The 7,500-nt window shown below is 34.2% G+C and overlaps 1 protein-coding gene across 1 annotated transcript in view; it reads left to right on the top strand.

The window, feature by feature from the left end:
* Positions 1-7,500, top strand: part of LOC135221364 (uncharacterized) — a 94,033-nt gene that overhangs the window by 78,584 nt on the left and 7,949 nt on the right. Inside the window, exon 6 of the mRNA XM_064259166.1 lies at positions 3,912-4,136. Within this exon, the coding sequence (XP_064115236.1) occupies positions 3,912-4,136 (225 nt within the window). The remainder of the gene's footprint in view (positions 1-3,911; positions 4,137-7,500) is intronic.

Genomic DNA, 7,500 nt, shown 5'->3' with positions numbered 1-7,500 from the left:
CCTTCAGTAAAGGGTCCGAACAGGACTGAAAGTACTCGGCTATCTCGCTTTTTCCTTTTTTCCTTCGTGGCAAAAAACCTTTATATATATATAATATATATATATATATATTCATATATATATATACATATATATATATATATATATATATATATATATATATATATATAGATTTTATTGAGCCTACTTTGCCGAATATTTACCTTGAGCTGGTCCCCTCATACATTAAGAACCACGCCCGCGTTCATAAATCAATATATGTCACAGCGATGGCGTTCCGTGAAACATTTCCCGTAAGAGCATATTTCCTTTAATAAATTTGTGTACGTTTATTCGTGATTCTATGCGTTTATATGAAGTATTTCAGTGGCCCAAATAAAAAGATTTATTATTTATTTTTTGCATACATAAATAGAAATGGAGACTGAATGGAAACAATAATAATGGAATTCGCGTTACATTAATACCTTTGGAAGACGACTAAAAATATATCTGATGGTTGAGAGGACCACTGTTTTCCATTAAGGATCTAAAAAAAAACAAAAAAATGAAAATTATCTGTAGAAAATTTAAGTTTACTGCGTATTATTTTTTTTACGTTTCATTTTAATGCTGTATATATTTTATATATTTTTTTATAATTTTGTGGTAATTTTCAGGTTTTAAAAACCTTACATTTTTGGTTTTAGACTTTCAAATTTTACAAGAAATTATATATATATATATATATATAATATATATATATTATATATATATATATATATATATATATATATATATATATATTTCAACCAACACGGCTCAGTTTACCCACAGACACATATATCCATGTAAACACACCTTTATTTAGAAATTCGCGAGCATTTAAATCCGCGCTCTCATTTACTGGAAGCACTCCGGGAGAGAGCAAGAAATGAGCTAATCCCAGCCTCGCTGCTTGATTAGAGACCAGATTAAACTCGGAACGTTCGGGCCCGGTCGCAGCATTTACGCATGAGGAACGGCACGCAATTAACATTGGAACGTCCGTCTGGTTTAAATGCGGCTCTTTTAAGTCCTTTTAAAAGAGGAAAGAAAGCGGGATACAATCGCTTCATTCGCCTGCAGAAGGGGAAGCCTCCGTGTCTAATCAACGGACCTGAACTTGAGGACGCAATATCCTCCTCTTAGGCCGGTAGTAAAAATGCGCTTTGACTATCTCTTTATCGGCCGCTATCGTCCCCAAGGGTAATATTACTTCAGCCTGCAACCAACTCGTCCGTTCCTTTTCAATACGCACTCGTTACGGACCAGTGGCTCTCAAAGAGCCCTGTGCCTCACGGCTTCGCCTAAAGTTTCTTCGCTTGCAGCTGAAATGATTTATTTATGTTTAAGCGTGTGATTATTTTCCTTTCATTTACAACCTCAGATGTTCTTTTTCCCTTCCTATTGTTAATTTATTTCATGCATTGGGTTTCGAAAGCGATGCACATGCTACATTATCGAGACTCCTCAATGACATATTTCATCCTTTCTCGAGTGAATGTTGCTCTTTAAGCAGCAAAAAGGACAAAATGCAAGCATTTCCTCATGTAATTTTCCTCCTTTTGTAATATTGATATAAAACCCTTTCTGGTTAATCTGGAAATTCTTTGATACAATAAGAAACACTTCCACCATTTGCAACAATAAAAAAAAATAAATATATAAATTAAACAAAATTAGAGCAACGAAAAGACTTTCATTTTCTCTTTATCTATTAAATAGTATTGCCTTTAACACTATCCTCAATACTTTTTGAAGTCATACATTTTGTTAAATTTTCAAAGCTAAGCGAGTTTTCTCTCACAGGTCTGTCAAATATGACTTTACTTTATAAATGATTTCATTATTCATCTATATATTTGTAGATTAGGTTTAGTGAAGTCATCATTTGCAAGAAACTGTGCTATTCAGGGGCAATTTATTTCAAAGATATTTTGAGAATGTCTCCTGTCTATGACTTATATGATTCAAGAAAACCAAAATAGAAAACTGTCAAAACCGACGACTACTATGAATTAATTTAAGATATTTTGAGATTTTGCCTGTCTATAAATTATTTGATTTTAGAAAAACAGCATAGAAAACTGTCCAAACCACCGACAGTTTGATAACAGATATATCACACTATCAGAAAGACGGTCCGGGTCAAAGGTATTGTCATATCTAAACAAAAAGACTGAATGGAACAAGACAGAAATAATCCTAATGTCGTTACTTTCATAATGCTATCTTTTTAATTCTTCCTCTCCAAATTCCTTTCTTTTGTTTTCTCAAAATTTTCCGGAATTTTTCAGCTTTTTACCCAGCATTCTTATACTCTCTTCTAGCCATTATTTTGTCACTTTTCCCTCCCTATTCTATTTCCCCAACTTTCTCTTCTGTCCCTTTCCGAACTGAGTGATGGTGTTCGTCCCGAAGTGTAAACAAGTCAGCCACACCCTAAATACAAACGGCTGCATTCTGGAACGCGCTGGCAAGAAAGAAAAAGGAATGAAAGCAGTCACACCTTTCTTCTATTAAGGTAAAAGCAACGGAAATTGCTAATATACTCTAATCTACAGCTTTCCATTTGGTATAAATATTTTCTTAGCAAAAATAATAGCCAAGATATTTCTAAACGTTATTGATGATTGCCATCTGAAGGGATGATAGAACGTCCAAATTCCTCCGAATCTAAAATTCCCTGAACAATAATGACTTAATTTCGAGACTAATGTATAAATTTACGACTCTGAATATATAATCTATAATTCCATAAACGATACTGACCTTTTGCGAGGTAGGATTAGGGGCTGTTATAGTCAACTTTACTACGGTTCACCGTGATATGCACTATAATTTCAGAAATGCCATTGACGTTTTATGAGGTGGAATGAGCTATTATGCACTATTCAACAGACGCTCCACCAATTAATAATCAGCCCAATATCAATACGAGCGCCTCAGTGGCGTAGTTGGTATGGTGTTGGTGCCCCACCTCGGTGTTCGTGGGTTCGATTCTCGGGCATTCCATTGAGGAACGAGAGATGTGTATTTCTGGTGATAGAAGTTCACTCTCGACGTGGTTCGGAAGTCACGTAAAGCCGTTGGTCCCGTTGCTGAATAACCATTGGCTCCATGCAACAACGTAAAAGCACCATACAAACAAAACAAACCAACATCAATACTCCAGCTGTGGCAAGTTCCATAAAACATTCACTAATTAAACTAGTGCTCAAAAATGCGTGTTGCTGTTCAGAATCCCTATTTACCTTCTTATTCCGTTAATTGCGATAAATGATGCAGATGATATGTCTGCGTCACCACATGAAAAGCCATCTTATGATTTTAAGAAATGACAGAGGAAGGAGTAAGTGGGAGAAGGACAGGATATAGGGAAATGTAGATGACGTAAAAATAATTAATCAATAGTGTCCCTAGAACAATGAATAAATATTTGGTAATGAGATAGGCTGAGAATGGCGAGAGGAATAAAAAATTTTGACAAAGATGTAAATGGGAGAAGGAACAGGGATATGGGAAAGGTGATGACGAAAAAATAATTAATCAATAGTGTCCCTAGAACAATGAATAAATATTTGGTAATGAGATAGGCTGAGAATGGCGAGGAGGAATAAAAATTTGACAAAGATGGTAAATGGGAGAGGAAGGAAAAGTAAAGAAATACAAAGACAAATATGAAGGGACTTTAGAATAACACATCAATAGTTGCAAATTGGAACGTGAGGAAATGGAGATTAGCAAGAAAATAAAACGACATAAAAATAAAAAGAAGAAAGAAGGAGGCGGTGAGAGCAGAGGGAGATGAAAAATAGCAAAAGAAAAAAAGTAGAAGAAAGTGAAAGAAAAAAAACCTTTCTGACCGATCAATACGTCTTATTCTGCAGGAGTTGTGTACCGGGCTTGGAGCACCGATGAGGATCTAGGCCTCACCTGCCCTTTGGGGCCAGGTGAGTCAGCGAGATGTCCGTGCGCTGCCGTCACCTACCAGCTGTTCGCGCCGCCAGGGGATCGCCATTTCCTGCTAGATCCCGTGACGGGTCTCCTCACTCGGAACATGAATACCACCTTGTACCCCGGAGCCACCTACACGTACAAACTCATGGTCCAAGGTAAGTTTCAAATGAGGGGGGGAGGTGGATGTTTCAATATTCAAATATATACAGAGATAAATTCTTTTCTACTTTATTTTAGAAGAGTCTTCTGAATTGAAAGCCCCATAGAACACAGTTAATAAAAGAAAAACTTATATTTGGAACTATAGTCATTGGAGTTCTGATTTTGTGGGTCATTGAATTCATAAATTATACTTTAATATTCTGACTCAAACTGGTCTGGTATAACAGGTGGTGCACTAAAAAAAAAAAACAGCGGAATACACAAAATTGCTTGTCCTTTTCTAAAGATTAATGAAAGTAATCCATCATTCATTCTGATAAACTATATACGCTGTTATTCATTTTAGTATCAATCTGTAAACTGAAGATAGTAAATTGCTTTCCATTTTCTAAAGACATATTGAAATAACTCATCAGTTTGATGAAATAAATTCGCTGTTATTCATTTTAGTATTATTCTGTAAATCAAACAAAGTAACTTAATCTGGAGTTTGGGTGTATCACATGACACACCCGAACTCCAGATGTCTAATGATATATTAAAATAATTCATTAGTTTGATGCACTAAATTCGCTTGTATTCATTCAAGTATTACTGAAAATTAAACAAAGTAACTTAATCTGGAGTTTGGGTGATACACCCGAACGGACTCCAGAGGTCTAAAACTTGATCACGTTAAATTATAAACTATTTATTGAAATACCAAAGATATTCTCCTTCGGAATTTTCTTGTAAAATCTTTTTTTATTAACTGATAATTTAGCAACCCTCTTATTGTACTTATAAAAAACGTCAGCTTTTTTTTTTTTTTTTTTTTTTTTTTTGTGAAAACAAATGTGTATATTCTTACTATATTAACTGATACATGTCCACTATATAGGATCATAGTTTGACCTCATTTCCCAGAGTTGTAATTTGGTTTAGAGTTGTTAGGTTTTATTCGTATTTCTTTTCTTAGATATCTATTTTGATTTGGCTCATGTGTTTTCAGTAGCTCTAAGTACGGAAAAACTCTTGAGGCTGAGCTTGAATTACTTTGTGCAAGCGACGTGCATTCATTACAATGTAATATTTTTGACTATCTCTATCATATTTGTGTCATACTGTAGTTCAGTTTTAGAAGAATTAAAGTGGATTAGGTTTTTTCTTGTTCTTGAGCTATTTAATAATAATAATAATAATAATAATATAATAATAATAATAATAATAATAATAATAATAATAATATAATAATCGATATGTATCAAGACCTGAAAATAAAAATAAAAAAGATATGGGATATGCCACTGGAAAGTGTACCCATAATCACAAGAACACTAGGTACAATTCCGACATCATTGAAAAGGAACCTGGAAAAACTAGGCGCCGAAACAGCTTCAGGACTCATGCAAAAGAGTGTGCTACTAGAAACAACGCACATAGTGAGAAAAGTGATGGACTCCTAAGGAGGCAGGATGCAACACGATACCTCACACTATAAAAACCACCCAGTCGATAAGATGACTGTGATAGACTGTAACCGGGCCCCCGCCCCCCACCCCGAATGCACACAGCTATAGCCAATAGCCTGTGCACAAACTAGAGAGAGAGAGAGAGAGAGAGAGAGAGAGAGAGAGAGAGAGAGAGAGAGAGAGAGAGAGAGAGAGATCCGTGTGCTGTAAAGGAAACTGTCAGAAAATTCTAAGCAGAATTGGGGGGAAAGAAAATTTGCATCAGACTTGACGAAATACACTGGAAAGAAAAGCAATTATAAGTATCCCAAAAAAAACTAAATAAGAAAACTTTCAAAAAATCCATACGATATCCGTCTACACTATTTTGAAAGGCGTACGCTTAGATTTAATGCAACCATAAAAAATACGAATAAAAAGCGACTTGAATCCTTTCTTTACATTCAGGTTTTAATTTTTTTTTTACTGAAATCATCTGCGCTTAAGGACAGCATAAATTCTTTAGCCTTATTCATTCAAAGGGAGCTGTGAAGTACCCACTACAACTTTAATATAAAATGCTTCTTTTATGTACTGTCTGAAAAGAATTTTTCTTCATTCAACCGTTAGAAAGTTTATAATATCCGTCTGTATACTTTTGTATAATGTCTGTGGGTGTATGGTCGAGGCGACCGTTACTTTCGTTTTCTCCGTTTGAAAAAGAAATTCTTTCTCTCATTCGGTATAATTATCTAAATGAAAAATTTCATTGACTTCATTAGTGTTCTCACTGTTACAGCGTAATAATATATATATACAGTGGTACCTCGACATACGAAATTAATCTGTTCCGAGGCAGCCTTCGTATCATGAGTTTTTCGTATCTTGAACCGCATTTTACATGTAAAATGCCTAATCCATTCCAAGCCCTACAAAAACAACCCAGTAAATTATATTTCCAGGCTTACAACACATGTTCTAAAGTTACGATGCCGACCCAACAGAAGAAATATGACTCTAAAAAGGCAAAATATTGTACATACTTGAGTAATATTCATCTGCATGTAATGTTCAACCCCATGTTTACTGCATATATTAGGACTTTAGCATATGCGCCTTAGCAATAAGCCTAGCCTATGTTAGCAGTTGCTACTGCAGCCTAGTCTATAATTCTGACATCTAAACCTAAGAAGCTAAAAGCTTAGAATATGTCAATAAAATGTATAAATAATTTGTATGTACTCATTTGAAATAATTATTAATTAATCATTAATTATAATACACAAACAAACAAACAAACAAAAACCTTCCATCCGTTTGTTTACATTCAGCACTTACGAGTACCGAACGATCACCAACCAATCACTTTTCCTAGTACACAGTAAGCCATACATTTTCATTATCTCTCTTCAACTAATGAAATCACCAAACAGTATAATAACCATTCATTTTTATTCTTTATTCTATCTTTACCTAATGGAGATACCGAGGTACTGACAGCTATAATGAAATATATATGTAATATTAAAACAGAAGAAGAATTCTAGAAAATACGTATTTGTTGGCTTCGATGATAGCAGTCTGATTTATTTTATATTTTATGATATCTAATTCACATTCTTTTTATTAAATGTATTGCATGTACTTATTTCAAATAATTATTAAGTAAACCATTAACTATAATAAACAATAAAAAAAAAAACTTCCAAACTTCTGTTTACGTTCAGCACTTACGAGTACCAAACGATAGCCAAGAAACCACTTTCACCTAGCACACAGTACGTACAGTAATCAAATTCTCATTATCTCTCTTCAACTACTGAAACTACCAAACAGTATACTAACCATTTATTTCTATTCTTAATTCTATCATTACACAAATCTTTTTTTATTAAATGTATTGCATGAATAAGTTTTTCAATTTACA

Source organism: Macrobrachium nipponense, chromosome 20 (assembly GCF_015104395.2).
Source record: "Macrobrachium nipponense isolate FS-2020 chromosome 20, ASM1510439v2, whole genome shotgun sequence".
Taxonomy (NCBI): domain Eukaryota; kingdom Metazoa; phylum Arthropoda; class Malacostraca; order Decapoda; family Palaemonidae; genus Macrobrachium; species Macrobrachium nipponense.
Note: the sequence above shows the minus strand (reverse complement) of the source record. Positions and strands in the feature narration are given on the sequence as shown.